The 16,874-nt window shown below is 33.3% G+C and overlaps 2 protein-coding genes and 1 non-coding gene across 3 annotated transcripts; 2 read left to right on the top strand and 1 right to left on the bottom strand.

Annotated features, from left to right (window-relative positions):
- The first annotated feature begins 298 nt into the window (after positions 1-298).
- Positions 299-4,018, top strand: LOC123701251 (torso-like protein). Its single transcript, XM_045648665.1, has 5 exons — positions 299-640; positions 2,168-2,386; positions 2,780-3,074; positions 3,437-3,571; positions 3,706-4,018. The coding sequence occupies exons 1-5, from the start codon at positions 531-533 to the stop codon at positions 3,964-3,966; spliced, it is 1,020 nt and encodes a 339-aa protein (XP_045504621.1). The 5' UTR covers positions 299-530; the 3' UTR covers positions 3,967-4,018.
- A 2,489-nt stretch (positions 4,019-6,507) lies between these two features.
- Positions 6,508-16,808, bottom strand: LOC123701250 (tetratricopeptide repeat protein 5-like). Its single transcript, XM_045648664.1, has 8 exons — positions 16,566-16,808; positions 16,252-16,384; positions 15,829-16,052; positions 13,203-13,502; positions 12,646-12,831; positions 12,242-12,420; positions 9,389-9,533; positions 6,508-8,091 (listed from the first exon to the last, which is right to left on the bottom strand). Exons 1-8 carry the CDS (start codon positions 16,620-16,622, stop codon positions 7,972-7,974), a joined length of 1,344 nt encoding a protein of 447 aa, XP_045504620.1. The 5' UTR covers positions 16,623-16,808; the 3' UTR covers positions 6,508-7,971.
- LOC123701563 lies at positions 8,810-9,002 on the top strand. Its single transcript, XR_006752751.1, has one exon. It is a non-coding gene; the product is annotated as a U2 spliceosomal RNA (small nuclear RNA).
- Positions 16,809-16,874: the final 66 nt, after the last annotated feature.

Here is a 16,874-nt window from a genome sequence, read left to right as displayed (position 1 = left end):
CAAGTAATTCTACTAACATTTGCACTAATTTATTTTGTCCTACACAAACGCAAATCACAAAATCGACCAACATTTATGCATGACCTTCATCATCGTCATTCATCATATCATAAATTAGAGAATAATTGTCCATAATCACACTTAGTTTTGAATCAGGAACATTTTCAGATAATAGAGTACCTACAATAATAATATTGTGGTCATATATGTATTTAACTGTAAAAATATTGATTCGCTTTCTGCAGCCGATTTTCGCATATAGCTAAAACAGTCAGTCATGCAGAAAACAATGTTAAATGTTCTCTGGCTCTGAAACAAACGGTTTTCTGATATATATTATTATTATAAGAAGATACGGGTTTAAAGCATAGTTCACAATGATACAGACCTAATCTCTTGGGTCAAGTTCACACAATGTTTACGCGTAACATTAGCAAAATGTAAAAAAATCTCAGTTTTAATACCGCCGTCACGCGGTGTGCTTAAAATATTTTTGGTTCCATTTTTAGCTTTAATTCAGTTTTTTTAATATGTTATTTTTAATATTGACCGTGTTTTTCTGTTGTGGCTTGTGTGATAGTGAAGAAGGTGATCTAGGATATAGTTTGAATATTGGGAATGCTATTGATGTTTTCGCTAAGTAAGTAGATATGTATAAGATATAATTTCCGGCCTTTTTAATACATTTTGATAGAAAGTAACAGGCTAGCTTAGGCTCTATATTATGGGGAGTAGGTATACCTAATCTAGAGATAAGGAATACTCCCCTCCATTCATGGGGAACCTAGAGGTTGATATATCTTGGATAATTTAGCGATGTAAATGGTATTGCATCGTAGTATAATTGATATGTATTGAGTGTAATTTAATATTGTAATTATCTGACCATTTAAATATTTGTAGTTCTAATAGCAGACAATATAATGAAAAATAAGACTGTAAATTCAATAAATGAATTGCTGCTTATATTGCATTAATAAATTTTAACGTATTTATTATAATTTTAACGTATTATAACATTGAAATATTAGACGATCGCGATGGAACCAGATTTTCAATTAATTAATTTTTAGTCCGCTCTTACTCCCGTTATAATTTATATTTTTGTACAAAATAAAATACATAATAATAGGTATATAACATAGGGCTTAACTTAATAACGTAGGTAATAATTATGTATAAAAAAAGTAACCTGTTTATTAATAATTATTCGTGCGAAAACAAAACAAACGAACAACGAACTTGTTACATACATATAAAAATTTTCAGAATTAAATCTCGCTCAAGGTAAAGATGAGTTATTTAGTTTAATAATATACTAATTAATGTAAACATTCAAATCTATTATCACGAGCCAAGTTCAGATTGTAAAACAATTGATGATGCAAATTGTTTCTATTCGGACATAGTGTTAAGGTCGCAGTCACAGATATTTAAGCGATAATGGAGGTAAGTACATAAGTCATAACAATATAATATGTACCTACCTAAATAATGCGGTTTTTGGTATTGTTACACGAATTTTGGGTGAAATAAAAGAAAATATACAGGACATAACTAACAATAATTATCATGTCATGTTTTGGTCATGTTGGGTATTTTTTTCGTTTATTTTTAAATTTCATGAGTTGTAAACTCGGTAATTCGTGAGCTTACTTTTTGTTTGTTTTGTTTTTGTTTTAATAACAGATTAGAAGGCTTTCATTTATTATTATGTGGCAGTGTAAAGAGCTGGCTGTAAGGGGTGGATAAGTCTTGAAAAAATTGTCTTTTTAGCAATGAAAAATCTATAATTATAAAGTTTAGTTTGATTGTTTGAAACATACAATGAATAAATTAAATACCAGAGAGCTTAACAATGCAATGAATTTGCATATTATAATTTATATTGTATTTTACCTACCTACTTGTTACCACGTGACACTTTGTAGATTACGATTTTTTTCACAATCAATTGTACGACGTAGAAATTAAGGTTCAAGCCAGGTTCAAAAATATATTAAACAAACAAAATAGACGAAATCTTTTAGTTTTTAGATACCTTCCAGAAAATACTAGGTAGTTGTAGAGATCTCATTCCCCGTGGGCCCCAAACAACGTGGGACCAAACATTCCCATTGTTTGGTTACCAAAAAAATAGAGATTTATTTTTTGTCTATTAATTCAGTTATGGCGACCTCTCACAAGTAATGCAAGTACTATCAGCTGATTATGAGGAAGAGAGTTATGAGCCGATGGAGCCATTTAGAGAGAAGAATATAAGAGTCTTTGATAACATCTACAGTGGGGTCACCCCGGGGGACACTATGGTGGACATGAATATACAGTTATGTGAGACACTCGAAGATTTGCTGCAAGCGTACTTCCAGAACTTTACTATTGAAGGGTATGGTCAACATTGATAATATTAGTAGATAGTAAATATATTGTATTATGTGTTTTTGAGGGATTATGATGTTGCCTTTTTATCAAACTTGGATGGAAAGTTGTAGATATGATTACCTACCTACTTATGGATAGGTACTTAATCACTAAGTAGTTCAATACCTACTTAAATATTTTTTTATATTTAGGAATCAAATTTCAATTAAATATTTAAACTTACTTCAGTCATCAGTGTAGTGTGAAACTTTCAGCTGTGAAAATATTCGTAGGTAGGTACATAGAGCTAAACAGTAGATACCTGCCTAGTTAGTACTATGAAAAAGTTCTTTAAACGTTGTAGGTAGCAGTTTTATCTTCAATTTTTCAAATCAATCATTAATAACAATATTTTCAGTACAGACATGCCACCTAAAGCCTTCCTCGGTGACTGGATGGAAAACGAAATAATGCGAGCGTTCGGCATTGAATACGACATGAGACCAGATAACTGCTGTTATGTTCTCGTAAAACTATCAAAAGTTAAAACATCCGTGAAAATAAATAGCCTCAATGACGCAAAAGTTAAAGGCTACGTTCAGAAAGCGATAGACCACTTGAATATAAGCGATTCTACGGAGATAAGACGGTTTATGAAGAGCTATGGGACGCATTACATTGATTCTTATGTTACCGGCAATTGTATTTACCAAGTAAGTGACCTGGCAGTGTATAATTTATTTATTTGTTAAATTAATAAGATCACAGATATCCAGTATCCTAGAGGTAGAGATAATAAATTGGACATACCTAGTTGCAATCTCTTTATTTGGAAACCGAATGGGCTATTATTAACCTATTCTTGTGAAATATTGCTAGCGAACTTTAATATTTTTTTTTTTAAATACATCGGCATATGTATTTTACCTGTACCTACCTACTAGGAATTTTCGCTTAGGTACTCTACCATGCAGATATACCTACTCTGAAGCAAAGCAGCGCTGAAGAATATTAGTGCCTGTGAAAAACAAAAATTTATGCGCAGAATATAATTCATTATACCTATGCATTTCAGGTATTCAAGTACAAGAGAACTGGCTACAATTTACTGAAGTCGTACATAAGGTATCGAGAGCGCAGAAAATCCAACTCTGATAGTTTGAGGTTTTACTTTTCCTCATACTTCTTGAAGCAAGTCGGCGATATAAAAGTGAGTACCTATTAATTTTGTATTGATGATTTCTTAAAGGAAATTTTTGTTTAGGTTATTCAATTACTAATACTTGTATACGTAGTATATTATTATTAGTCTGTGCTAATACATATATTGTCTTTATTTCACAGATAGCGAGTGGCAACAAAACGGTAGAAACCTGGGCCAGAAACAACCTCAAAGACAGCCAGTATTTATTTTCCAGACCCAGCCTTTTACGACTCCACTACAACCCAATTCTAGCGTCTCAATTAGACGACATGTTAGATAATGGAGCCCTCTTAAGTCTTAACTTAAAAACATTAAAACCTCTGTTTAAAGATCGGTATAAAGCTCAAAAATTCACTGAAATTGTAGAAAACGATATGAGACTTTGGGAAGTAAATACGTGAATATAGGTATATAAATAATAGTAAAATATAGCCTCAATTGTCTTCCAGTTGATTTCGGAACGTGTTTTTGTGTTAACCATTAAATGCGAAAGTAACTCTGTCTGTCTGGTACGCTTTCCCGCTTAAAAACCTCTCAACCGATTTTGATGAAATTTGGCACAGACAATCTTTAGACCCTGAGAAAGAACATAAGCTACCTTTTGTTGCGAATATACTTATTGCGAAATATGTACCGCGGGCGAAGCCGGGGCGGACCGCTAGTGATAACATAAAAACGGTAGGTTTATTAGTCTTGAATTCACAATTTTTTGTTTTACTGAGCGATTCGTAGCGGTTTGTTCGGTTTCTGTGATCAGCGACAAAAATTCTAACAAACTAAACAGACAAAACTTCTTTAAGCGCGTTGAGAGTAAAATTTGGTATCTTTAAATCTTGGGAAAGAAGTCAGTGCTCTTTCTTTAATTACTTAAGATTTGCGCAGTGCGCTTTAGGATAAGATAACTTCACAAAACGTAAGAACAATCACGTATGACGGTTGCGATTTAGGTATTTTCTTAAGATAATCGTGTCATATTTATAACACGTTTGCATAATATATCTGTTTATCACTCAGCTTCATCATATTGTGTTGAAGCAATACAAATTGTAATACACTGAAAAATAAAGTGCACACATTTTAAATTGAAAATTAGATAACGTTGTATTAAGTATACATATCTACATATTTTGGTTATACGATTGTAGGTATAATAGGTTTATATAAATTATAATGTAAATAATCATTTATCTGGCATATCTATACTAATATTATAAAGCTGAAGAGTTTGTTTGTTTGAACGCGCTAATCTCAGGAACTAGGTCCGATTTGAAAAATTCTTTCGGTGTTAGATAGCCCATTTATCGAGGAAAGCTAAAGGCTATAATATATCATCACGCTAAGACCAACAGGAGCGGAGCAATACGGGCGAAACCGCGGGGAGCAGCTAGTTATTAATACAATGTAACATTTACAGTTTATTTACAACCAAAGAGTACTTGTAATTCAATGATGTATATTTATATTTTTTATTCTATATTACATTCATTGCAATTCTCAATACATCAGTAAATAATTATAATTTATTTTTAAATAATTTTAAGCTAGTCCACAAAGTGAGAATAACACCTCTTGAATAATGTTAGATTTTACAAAATATTTTTAAATATAATGTACACCAGTTGTTTTGTACAGTATTGTAAATAAATAAAACAAGGAATAATTTTAAAATCTTTTATTTAAATCACCATTTACAATAGTTAATATTTTATATAGTATAAAAAAAAATTGTAGTTGTGCCTGTTTGTTTTATTGATATGTGCTAAAAGGAAAAAATAAAATTGTGCAGTTTATTTGGCACACACACTTTGTGTTGAAATCTTGAAAAAGGCTATGACAATTATGGTAGTGTTTTTAGTTGTGTAACATTTATTTTTATTCTAATTAATAATAACACATAATAAGTTACTTTATTAGTAATTTGAGATCTTAGTACAATTTAATAGCATAATATATTCTTTTACAAACTAAGTTTTAAATAGTAAAATGTCAATTCAATTAATACATCCATAATTTAAAAATCATACATACAAACAGCCAAAATAGTAGGCGAAAGCGGAATAAAAAACAACTTCTAGATATATTGGAGTTTACAACTTGATATAAAATAAACTATTAATAAATTGCCACTTCTAGGTCTCTAAATTCTGTAATGAATGACCAGATTAAAAAAAAAATATATCTAATAGACATATTTTGTTACTATTTGTTGTTTTTAAATTCATAAACAAAAAAAATTACAAATCATTTTTACGGCCTCGCTATTTTTTACAAAGCCTTTAGCAAAACTTATAAATTTTATAGTTTTAAACCATCCATTCAATGAATTTATATTTTTGGTTTTATGGCATTCAAATGCTTTATAAATATAAATTTATAAAGAATAGAAAAAATTCACAAATTCACAATTTAATGGCGCGAAGGGATGCGGGTTCGAGTCCCGCCTCGTGATCGAATTTTTTCTATTCTTTATAAATTTACATCCAATAAATCATATACAGTGAAACCTGGTTAAGTGAGACATCAAGGGACCTACAATTTCGTTTCACTAATAGAGGTATTCCACTTACCCAGTGTCTCAGATATACAGATAAAAATAAATATCTGTCTCATTTACAGAGGTGGTTCCATTAATAGAGGAGAGAATACACTATACAGGTTATTTCAGTTATACAGGTGTGATCATTTAAAAAAAAACATCTGTATGATAGTGAAGCGAAACTAAAACTGAAGGTAATTGATGCTCAAAATTTGTACTTACGTACTTGAAATTACGTGTGGAATTTGTGGGTAGAATAAGAATGAGTAAACAAACAATGTTATCTCAGTTACAGAGGTTTATGCATATAAAATTTACTTGCTGTCTCAGTTATAGAGGTAACTATGATGATAAATCGAAAGATCAAATCCCAGATATAGAGGTTTACCTCGTCCCACTAACAGAGGTAATTCAGTGCCAAAGTGTTGGGACCTCAGCATGAGTTCCAGTTATGGAGGTTTCTCACTTATCCAGGTCCCACTTAACCAAGTTTCACTGTATTTCATTACAATACTAACAAAGGCAAAAGTAAGAAATATTTTTTTTTTTTGCGAACCATCCTTTCCATATCTCTTACCCTGTTTCCGTCTGTACATTTAACTAGTTATGTTTCGTGACTTCGCTTTCTTTTTTAGTTACATTTATTTAACAAAGGTCATGAATTTTTACTTTAATGTGAATAATGTGTACTTTATTTAGACATTTATTACGACATAATAAGTAGTAATGTAAGCTCTCATTAATGTATTTCATTTACATTATTTAGAATATATATAGGTAAAACTAAATAATAATAAAATAAGCGTTTTAAAGATAGGATTACAAAAAAGCAGATCAAATATTAATGTTTCTTTTTTTTATCAATACGTAACTAGTTACATATTATGTAAAATTTAATCTACATTTTTGTTGCCAACATATAAACGAGCCGTTTATTATTACCACTATAACCTTTATAGAAATAGATGAATAGATGATAAATTATAGTCAAAGAGATGTTATTGACCTAAAAAGTTAAAAACATACAACATACGAGATATGTATACAATTATATAATTTTACAGAAATATCGTTAAATCTAAAATTTATAGTCTAAACATGTATTTAAAATAGAAAATAGTTTAGTAAATCCAACTACTACAATGGATATAAGTAGTTGTAGAAAAACTATTAAAAATGGTTGTTTGTAATAGTCATTTTATAACTTATAATTTCTTATTTAGTGCAAGAGTTAAACATCATTTTGGGCTATACAGATAGTAGAATTAAAAACATACATCGTACGATAAATTTTTCTCAATATCGTGTAGTATAAACATGAATATTGTAACATATAAAGTATATTTTGCCATACAAGACTTATCAACTACACGCACCAGTCGTTTCGACATACCTACGATACAACATACAAAACATTCACAAATCAGTCATTATGAAATCACTTTACATATTTGTACCTTTACGATCTAATATCGTAAACTAAGACGACTGTCCGACTATTGTAAGAAGTCGTTCGAGCCACGATGTTCACATTTTCACTGATAATAAACACATCACACAGTTTACACCGTACGACATATCGTATCGATATCGTATAACTAATCAGTTTCGCACGACACTACACCACTTCACGATAAATCGTATACCGACATTGCCCGTATACTTCAGATCATAGTTAATATCGTATACCCTGGTAAACTATCGTTACCTCACGCATTACACACACCACCATTGTACGACATATCGTCTAAACCGACATAACACTTCACACCCCACGACACATCGTCCAACACTTCACTAACAAACAAGTCCTCCAACCCCACACGACACGACCTCACGACAAATCGCCTCATCGGCGAGTAACCCGCCGTCAGTGCATCTCATAAGTACTGGATACTCTCGTGCCGGCAACTTGAGCCCGTTCAACTCGACGTCCGTTCACGAATAGCGTCATTGGATTGTTCACTCGGATCGATTTGAACATGTACTTCTGGAAATATACAATTTTAAAGTTAATAGTAAGTAGGTACTTTATAGTAGAGCCATTTTAATAGGCAACATTTGACAGTTCAACTAAATTCAAAAACGTAACCTTGTAACGACGACATAGAATAACATGATATTTCGTTTTGTTAGATCTGCACATTTGCTTAACTTTTTTCAATTATGATTACATATTTATAATAATAATGACCGATAGAAGTAATTTTAAGATTTCATTTTACTGATAAACCATTCTAAACATAATGAACAATTTCTGACTTGAAGAACTGACGTCGCTACAATTTTGTGTCATTAAACCTTTTTTCTTTTTAAATACCAGAGATGTAACTCTAAAAATCGAAATCTAGATCTAGAATCGAATGCATTGATTACTTGTGAATAAAAATCATCATAAATTAGTAAATTCGATTGACAAATGTTTCAAATCCGTATCGATTAATTCACTTTAATCGATGTTTTTAAGCAGGTTACCTCTCTTCGAAGATAAAATTGATAGACGTCAAATGTTGCCTATTAAATTGGCTCGACTATAGTTATATAACATTTTAGTTAAGACGAGGCGTTATAGTGGTGAAATTAACTGACATCATCACCATGACTTTAGTTCCCTAACACCACCGATAGATGTCACTACCCCTATGTTACATCGCGCTATCGAAGTGTCGTGTCTCGCACGTAACACCCCGCCGGAGCCCCGCAGCGCCATCGCTTCTCGGCCTTTTGGCTAAGATCAAAGTGTAGTATCTGTTCTTTTCAGCTTAATATCTGAAAGTTCCCGCACAGCGGGACCAGTATATTAAACTGATTTTTGTGAACCGGCGGGATGCTCGGGGCTCGCTCCACTCCCGCCACGGGTCGGCCCGGCATTGCAGTGCCGTCGGGATCGGCCCATATAATAAACTATCTATCTTATAGACTAGTACAAGTAGATAGAAAATAGGCACATCCTCATTTATTTTCAAATACAAACTAATTGTGAACTGTGCTTGTCTATAGCTTATTTGGTGGATTTGTAACAGTTTACTATGCATTTAATAACAGGGTTCCCTTGTTTTTATCTTTAACATTAATTAATTATAGAAACATGTATTATTCATAAAAATAATTTTTAATTATTGTAAATACACTTGTAAATATAAAATGGGTATACTAAGCTAAAAAAATACGAATTTCAACGAGATCTTCAAAAATTTGAAGACCATATACCGCAATCTACAATCCCCACCTCTTACATTTCTCAATAAAGATACACACAAAATACAAAATAATTATCATCAACTCACCATCTCCGGAGTAACAATATTGTGTGTCCTCACATAGGGCTCCGGTATGGCCACCCAGTCCCCAATAAGCGTGCCCCTACCGGCCGCCCAGTTATACGCGGTAACCACCATACATTTCATACTCTCGTCTATTATGCCGAATGCGCTAGAATGTTTTAATATTTATTTATTATATTTTATTATAAGATCTTTAAATCTAGAGCCTTAGATGTATAATGAATTGCTACGGATAAGCGAAAGCCTCGATTTAAAATCCCACCTCTCGTTAAATAATTTATATTCTTTAAAATTTTTGTTTAAAATAAATTTAAAAAAGTTTGACCCATTCATTTCATTGATTCCTGATTTCTGCTTTAATTACTTAGTAAATTTGAAGGGAAGTTCATTTAGAAACTGTAAATAGACCTCCTCGTTGTATTGCACAATGAGAACGTCACTTCGAAAATCTGCTATGAATACAAAATGTATGGGAAATAAATTGTATGGGAGCGTTTAATGTAATACTTACTTTAGTATTACATTACGTATTACATGTAATACTAAAGTAAGTATTACATTAAAGTATTAAAGTATTAGGGAAGGTCAAAAAGAGAAAGCGGAGGAAGTGGTGGAACCAAGAGTGTGAAGATAAAATGCAAGAAAAACGTCACTATAAGGTCCTGGCGGAGCAAGATAGGCAATGGATAAGAAAATACTCAGAATGCGGGTTACAGCTAAAGAAAGCTATCAGAAGAGCCAAAAGACAGCACTTTGATGACCTCATACAAAACATGGAGTCGAGTGTACGAGCCGGTGAATCAAGGAAATTCTACAAAGAAGTTAAAGCCACAAAAAAAGGATACCAACCCACAACCCAAGTGCTGGAGGACGAAAATGGTGACCTCATCACTGATAAAGACGACATCAAGATAGCTTGGCCAGAGTATTTCCAGAACCTACTTAATTGCCCACCCCCTCAAGTTGAAATTACCAGGGTGACCGAAGACAACAAGGAAGACATACCCACTCCCACATTTGAAGAAGTGCACAAAGCAATCATGCGGCTCAAAAATAACAAAGCACCAGGTATTGACGGCGTGCCTTCCGAAATATGGAAGCAAGGTGGGGCGGTGATTCAATCCAAGTTGTACGAAGTCCTTAGAAGAATATGGGAGGAACATATACAGCCAAAAGATTGGAATACAGGGATCATCTGCCCAGTGCATAAAAAAGGTAGCAAGAGGAAATGTAGCAACTACCGCGGAATTGCTCTGTTGCCAACAGCATATAAAATCCTGTCGTACATATTGCTGGATAGACTGGAACCCTACGCGGAAAAAATCCTTAGTGATTATCAGTGTGGGTTTCGTCGAAACCGAAGTACGATCGACCAGATTTTCCTGCTCAAACAGATCATGGAAAAGAGGTGGGAATACGCTCTGAGCATGCACGCGCTATTTGTGGATTTCGAGAAGGCTTACGACAGTATTGATAGGGGCGCCCTGTTTGCAATTTTAAAGGAACTTGGAATTCCAGCCAAACTGGTGGACTTAATTAAAACAGCTATTGGAGACAGTAACATGCGAGTGAGGGTGGGCAAAGAACTAACAGAAGAGTTTGCGGTGTTCACCGGATTAAAACAAGGCGATTCTCTGTCGCCTGTGCTATTCAATTTGGTACTGGAATATATCCTGCGGAAAATGCTTGCATTGGACTGCGGAGTGTTACTAAATGGAAAGCATTTGGTGATTGGATATGCTGACGACCTCGCATTGCTTGGTGAAAACCGTGACGAAGTGGGTAAAGCCGCTGAGACCTTAAAACAAGAAGCTGAAAAGGTCGGACTAAAAATAAACGGAAAAAAACGGAATATCTCCATATGAAGCGCTATAGGGACACACGAACTCAACGCCAAAACCTACAGGTTGGAGATGCGACGTACACGGGAGTAGCTAGCTTCAGATATCTGGGTTGCACGATAACGGATGCACACACTAGAGAGGAAGAAATTAAAATCCGCATACAAAATACCCTCAAGTGTGGTGCAGCCTTGCATAAAGTCCTCGTGTCCAGGCTTCTAAGTAAAAAAACCAAACTGCGGATATACAAAACGGTTATAAGACCAATACTTATTTATGGTTGTGAAGCCTGGACCCTAACCCAGAACGAAGAGCGTAACCTTTTAGTCACAGAACGAAAGCTTCTTAGGAAGATCTTTGGTCCTATCAGACAAGAGGATGGAAGTTGGAGAATCCGGAAGAATGCCGAATTAGAAAAACTCATGGCCGAGCCAAATATACTTGGGGAAATAAAAGCGCATCGCCTGCGTTGGCTTGGTCATGTAGAGCGAATGGGTGAGGAGCGAGGTCTGAAGAGAGCATACTTGGGCCGTCCCACGGGCCGTCGGCCGGTGGGTCGACCCAAGTATCGCTGGCGCGATCAAGTGGAGAGGGACCTGAGTGCGATTCAAGCCAGTGAAAACTGGCAAGTGACCGCTCAGGACCGGGGAAGGTGGAGAGTTCTCGTCTCAGAGGCCAAGACCCACTTCGGGGTTTCAGCGCCACAGGAGTAAGTAAGTAAGTTTAATGTAACATTTTTGGATATTTCTCGTTTTATTTTTAAAAAATTATTATGGCCATTTTACTCATTAAGTACTTTCGATATCAGTTCAAAGTTTTTTGATATCTGCAATAGTTACGGAATAATTGCTTGTGCACACTTAACGATTACACCCTGTATTTCAAAATCTTAACACTCAATTCACATAAATAAAATATTTCACTAACAGACAAATTAAACAGGTATAAAGTGGCATTATCTTTAATTAGAGTAGTTTAAAATTAATCAACTTATTAATTACACAAACAAACTTACAAAGGCACAGCATTCTCACTATGTATAGATCCCACAACTCTTCCCAGTATAACTTTGTTTTCATTCGCTCCCTCTTGTAACGCATCTATCCGCACTTGCTCAAGAATAACATCGCGACGAGAGCCGATGGTGACAAATGATCCTGGGGTATAGTCACCTAGCATCTTTTTGTCGACCGCCTGATAAAAAAGTAAAAATAAGGTAAAGTACATATTCATATATGTACTTTATTTTGTTTTATAGAAAATTGAAATTTACGAATTTTGTTTAATTTATAAATTAAATAAAACTAATCAGTTTTATTAAATTACATTTGCAGTCAGGGCAAAAAAGTAGAGAAGTAATAGCGAAATAAAATTTAAAATTTAATGACAGCATGAATTTTGCATAACACACGTAAGTACCTGCAACATATTAGCCAATCGCTTGCACTTTATCTTGCCTCGTGTTCGCAACAAATCCACGGCGCTAGCTAAAAACTGTCTGAGCTTTATCCTCTCTCTGTCTGGCGGCATCCATAGAGGATCTAAATCACACGCTCGATTGAACGTCTCGAGGGCTTCACTGTAGTTCTCTTCATATTTTAGTGCCTGTAATGCATATTCATATTTTTCATAATTATTGTAATAATAGTCTTAATTAGCACACCCTATTCTATTCAAGCATAAAAAATGTAAAATAGTGGAGTAGCACCCTGTTGAAAACAATATTTTAACTATTACAAGAAAAAAAAAAATAAGACACTACTATTTTTTTTTTTTTGCTTTGAAGATAAAACTATAGTTACAAAAATTTGAAAGTCTTTCTGCTTTATTTTTGCTCCTCTAACTGCTGAGATAATTGAAGATTCACTAAGTAGTTAATCATCTTTCATGTAAAACATTCACAAAACATTCTCATAACATAATATACAAAATAGGATGATAGTCTGAAAACTGTACATAATTAACAAACAACTTACAATAGCTTTATTATAATACAAATCCGGCTGTCCTCTAGCAATTGGATCCAAATACGCCTGTTTATAAGCGCTCATACACTGCTTCAATATCGCTGGATCTTGTGATACAGTGAAATATTGACATAGGTATGAGTTTCCTAGTATAATCCACGATTGTCCATCCTTTATATCTTGTGATACTGCTTCCTTGGCGTAATCTACACTTTTTAATATCATTTGTGTGGCTTCATTGTCCTTCCTTGAGCTGGCTTCTTGGCGGAGTATGATAGAGAGACACCTGAGTGTTATTCTATTTCTTTCCTGAAATAACATTTCATTGATGAAGATTAAAACAGACTGGTATATCCGCTATACGCCATAAAGTCACACAGTATGTCTTATAATTTACAACTATTTAATATTTATGAGTACGGAAAAGAAAAAAAACAAGACAATATTATAACACAATTAGCCTTTGTGTTATATTGTCATTATTAATAACAATTTTGTTATAATATTTTGTGAATGTACAATGCAAGCATTTTCATATGATATATTGATATAAAAACCACAAGAATATTATATTCTATAAACAAATATTTTATATATAATCAAACAGTGGCTGTAGAGAACTCTAAAAAAGTACTGCTTAAATAGCTTTCTTGAGAGCAAACAAAAAAAGTAAAGGAAAATTAACTAGGTTTTCTATTCAGTTGGCTCTAGGTTTAAACACTTTAAACAATGTATGGAAGACTGCTAATAATACAGTTAATAGGCATGACGACAGTATCCATAAATGATCGTATTAGTGTTTTTAAGGGAAAATTTATAATAAATAAATTCAATATAGTGACTTAAAAATCTTAAAAACACTAAGATTAATGAGATTATCAATAAAATAAAACATTGAAATTCTGCAGTTGGCCATTTTGACTAAAACACGCGTGACGTCACGCTTAAGTAAACAGCTCACGTCAGATGTATTTTGTTGTTATGAATATGTTGAGAATACATATTTTTATTTATTTTCTATTGTTTCACATATGCTTTATCGACTCGGAACAGAAATATAATTGCGAATTCACGAATACGTGGTTTCGGGGTTCTCCGCGCCAACTTTATACAATCATTTCTTATTATTTTCTCGCTTGAAATAATTACTAACACATTTTTGAGCATTATTTTAATGTGGATTCATACTGCAATACTGCACACCACTTATAAACTTTGAAATTCGTTTCTATATCACATATTAAATAAATATTTTTTTAATTTTCTTTGCAATGCATATGTCGTGGTCATATCGTAGATTTGATCATTTCATGATATGAGTGGCCATTTCACGAAATGGTCGCATATCGTGAAATGGCCAATTTAGTTTGGCCACATCATGATGTGGTTTGGGCAGATCAATGATAAGAAATCGTTTCACGATATGGCCAATTAACGCACGGTTTTTTCATGAAATGATCAAAATTATTTGATCATATCGTAAAATAGTTACATTAATCGTTGGTAGAGGCGCTGCAAGCTCTGTGTTCATGTGATAAGATGGCGGCCGCTGGCGAAAATTAAATTATTCGCAGTTAAAAACTTCATAATTCGTTTAATAACAATATTATGAAGAAAGTCATAGCAAAGAATTTACAACGAAGAGGTACGAGTACTATGGAAAATGTGGATATCTTATATGTATTTAAGAAAAAATGTGACTTAAATAAAATAATTTAAGAAACTACTACTATATTATTATAATTGTTTGTTTTTTAAAAAGCGATCCGCTTCTGGCACTCGCCGGCCGCTGCCGCGGCACGCTCGCTTTGCTCGCTCGGCTCGTGCGTTGTTTATCAAAGTCTAACCTAACCTAACCTAACTGTTTTCTATTGCAAAAACGATTCGCTTCTAGCATTCGCCGGCCGCTGCCGCGGCACTAACTTAAATGACATAAAACAAGTTTTTAGAATATAGTTATTCTGAATTTTTTTAATATTTTATGGACTCTTTATATTTTATACGATCTGGCCAAATGTGGATGACCAAATCGTGAAACGTTGACGATTTAACGATCTGATCAAACTATGTTGGCCATTTCACGATATGCGACCATTTCGTGAAATGGCCACTCATATCATGAAATGATCAAATCTACGATATGACCACGACACATACAAGTAATTACGTATTTACTAAAGAGTGACGTCACGCTTACGCCATGACACCTCCGAGCTGTTTTGGTACAGTTGATAAATATTTTTTGAAAAATGGCTTTTATCTTCGTTAAATTTAAGTATATTACCGAAATATAGGGGTTTTCTTGTATAGTAAACGTATACACACATTATGGAAGAGGATTTCAAAATCATTTGTCATGCCTATTATAGACACAACAAGCAAAAAGTATCAAATATATTAACAAAATAGATTGCTGCCCGCGGCTTCGCTTGCGTTTTCAAAGGAAAACCCGCATAGTTCCCGCTCCCGTGGGATTTCCGGGATAAAACCTATCCTATGTGTTAATCCAAGTTACCATCTATATGTGTGCTAAATTTCATTGTAATCGGTTCAATAGTATTTGCGTGAAAGAGTAACAAACACACACACACATCCTCATAAACTTTCGCATTTATAATATTAGTACGATACTCACATGCTTTAAAGCTCCTTCAAAACAGGCCCTTGCTTCTTTAACATTAATATTCTTCCAATAGCATTCTCCCAGTTCATTCCAAGCCTCTACCATGTGTGGATTCAGCTTAACAGCTTTACTTAAGCACTGTGTGGCTCGGGCGTCATACTTGAGACTTACATTATAACATCTACCCTTTAGGTACTGAAATTTTGCTCTCAGAGAGAAGGGTATTTGTGTATCCACTGCAACAATATATCAAGTTATTATAATAAGTGGTGACTTTTTAAATATATTTATCATAAAGTTAAAGTAGCGAAGTATTATAATAAATAGGATTAGGTATTTAATGAGTGTTTAAAAAAATATAAATTCTTTATTTTTTATTCATATTATTGAAATTTAAACAACAAGTAGTAAATGGAAATGGTTCTTCAAACTTACCATCAATATTTTCAAACTTTTCTATCAACTTTTCCTTTTTCTCTTCAACACATTTATGTTTATCCTTTGCCTTTTCTATAGGGTTGTTTTCGAAAAACATATCACGATAGGTAATTAGCTCTTGTAGTTCTTGCTATAATATCATAAAATATTTAATAAATATGTTAAAGTAGCATACAACTTTATGTACTTACATATTATTAAGTTTTATTATGTATTCGCAACAAGTCTTAAAACTTAAATTATAATTGGGATCTAGTAAAAATCTTATTAAAACTACTATATAAATATACTTGTTAGTATTAAATACGTACAGACAGATTTTCAATAAATTCATTTGCATTGTCTAAATGCGCCGTATCTTCAGCCATGATTGCTTCTATCTATTTTAAAATTTACACACAATCAAAACCGGTAGACTTGTTTAAACAGTTTACATTGGTTGTATGTAGTTGTTGATTAAATACAAAACTGAAATCAGAATGTCTCTTGAAAAAAATATCCCAACATCTCAATAATCTCAACATCCATGATACACAGAAAAACAGAAATCTGTCAAAGCTCAGCCGTCAAGCGTCAATCAAAGCAATTTCACCGAATGTCATTTTCACGGTAGGTACTCT

Source organism: Colias croceus, chromosome 21 (assembly GCF_905220415.1).
Source record: "Colias croceus chromosome 21, ilColCroc2.1".
Lineage (NCBI taxonomy): Eukaryota > Metazoa > Arthropoda > Insecta > Lepidoptera > Pieridae > Colias > Colias croceus.
The sequence above is the reverse complement of the archived record's forward strand: the minus strand, read 5'-3'. Positions and strand labels throughout refer to the sequence as shown.